Source organism: Sinocyclocheilus rhinocerous, unplaced genomic scaffold (genome assembly GCF_001515625.1).
Source record: "Sinocyclocheilus rhinocerous isolate Xijiao unplaced genomic scaffold, SAMN03320098_v1.1 scaffold1399, whole genome shotgun sequence".
Classification (NCBI taxonomy): Eukaryota; Metazoa; Chordata; class Actinopteri; order Cypriniformes; family Cyprinidae; genus Sinocyclocheilus; species Sinocyclocheilus rhinocerous.
Window position 1 is genome coordinate 197,220 of NW_015634038.1, and position 1,805 is coordinate 199,024.

At 39.6% G+C, this 1,805-nt stretch overlaps 1 protein-coding gene across 1 annotated transcript in view; it reads left to right on the forward strand.

The window, feature by feature from the left end:
• The window catches only part of LOC107745302 (multiple PDZ domain protein-like), an 81,048-nt gene that overhangs the window by 76,872 nt on the left and 2,371 nt on the right, over positions 1-1,805 (forward strand). The window contains exons 37-39 of the mRNA XM_016559162.1: positions 91-213; positions 380-484; positions 864-952. Coding sequence (XP_016414648.1) covers positions 91-213; positions 380-484; positions 864-952 — 317 coding nt within the window. The remainder of the gene's footprint in view (positions 1-90; positions 214-379; positions 485-863; positions 953-1,805) is intronic.

A 1,805-nucleotide genomic window follows, 5' to 3' on the forward strand; every position in this document is an offset into this window, starting at 1 on the left:
AGTGTGTGTGTGTGTGTGTGTCTGTGTCTGTGTCTGTGTGTGTGTGTGTGTCTGTGTGTGTGCGAGTGTGTGTGTGTGTGTGTGTCTCAGGGCCCGTCAGACTCTCTGGGCATCAGTATAGCAGGAGGGGTCGGCAGTCCTCTGGGTGATGTGCCCATATTCATCGCCATGATGAACCCCAGCGGCCTGGCAGCTCAGACGCAGAAACTCTGGGTATGTGTGTGTTTAACATCTGAACCAGAGTTACAAAACTTTTTTTTGTCCAGTGGAAGGTCTACTGAAGCTGGTGTGTATTTGTGACCCTGGAGCACAAAACCAGTCATAAGGGTCAATTGTGAATCGCAGTCTCTCGTGTTTATTATGTTTGTGTGTGGAATAGATTGGAGACAGGATTGTATCTATCTGTGGAGACTCGACTGAGGGAATGACTCACAATAAAGCTGTTTCACTGCTGAAGAACACGACAGGCATCATTCAGCTACAGGTACAAAGCACCACGGCACAGCAGCCATCGCATATAGACCAAGACTGCTAAACTACAAGCACATTACATGCTTTAAACTCAGTTTGCTCTTGTGAAACAAACTTTCTGCAAAACTCTAAACACAGTTCTCTACACACCTCATTCAAAACTAACAGCTATTTTGTTTCATTTTGGAAACTGCCATTGAAATCCACACTCATATGGGGTGTTTTATTTGAATGCGGATGTGATGTGTGTGTGTCTGTCTGTGTCTGTGTGTGTGTTTGTGTGTGTGTGTGTGTGTGTGTGTGTGTGTGTGTGTGTGTGTGTGTGTGTGTGTGTGTGTGTGTGTGTGTGTGTGTGTGTGTGTGTGTGTGTGTGTGTGTGCGTGTGTGTGTAGGTCGTTGCTGGCGATACAACAGTGACTGGACCGTCAGCAGAGCAGACAGCAGGACTCACAGCCAGCAGCATTTTTCACGATGACCTGGGGTTTGTACACAAAACTCTCTTCAGCCGTCATAAAATAACACTCATCATGTGCCAAATGTGACTAAAAATCTGGCTTTAGTGAGCAAACAGAATAATGGTTGGTTTATCCCGAATTTTAATGATAATCAGTTCCTTTCTGTATTCAAGTCACCTTTATTTCTACAGCGCTTTATACATTACAGATCGTGTCAAAGCAGCTTCACAGAGATAAACAGGAAAATAACAGAATTAAATATAGAAACTCCACTAGCAAACGGTTCAGATTCTCTAAAAGACAATAGTGTCATTATAAATCATATTTTCTCTCAATTTATTATGCATAATCGTCTGCAATATTTGCCTGCTGATTATTTTATTCCTGAAAACGTTTCATTTTAATTTGGCATGTGTTATCTTGTATTGGTTTCAAGCCTCCACATGCTTTCAGGGTTGCGGTTTTCTGGACTCATAGTGTCTGCATTTTTGCATTTCAGCCAAAAACTATGATCTTTGATCTTTTTTTTTTTATCTTTAAATATGAATGCATACATAATTTTATTTCATTTTTTAAAGGTTATATAACACCCAATGTCATTGTATGAGAAGAGAGTCAATAACTGGTTACATCCTCATTAGCAAAAATAATTGCAGCCAAACACATTGTATGAATGAATGAATAAATAAATTAAAATTCCATATCAGGTAAGAAATGTATTTGTCAACCTGGAGCACAAAACCAGTCATAAGTAGCACAGGTTTATTTGTAGCAATAGCCAACAATACATTGTATGGGTCAAAATTATTGATTTTTCTTTTATGCCAAAAATCATTAGGATATTAAGTAAAGATCATGTTCCATGAAGATATTTGACAA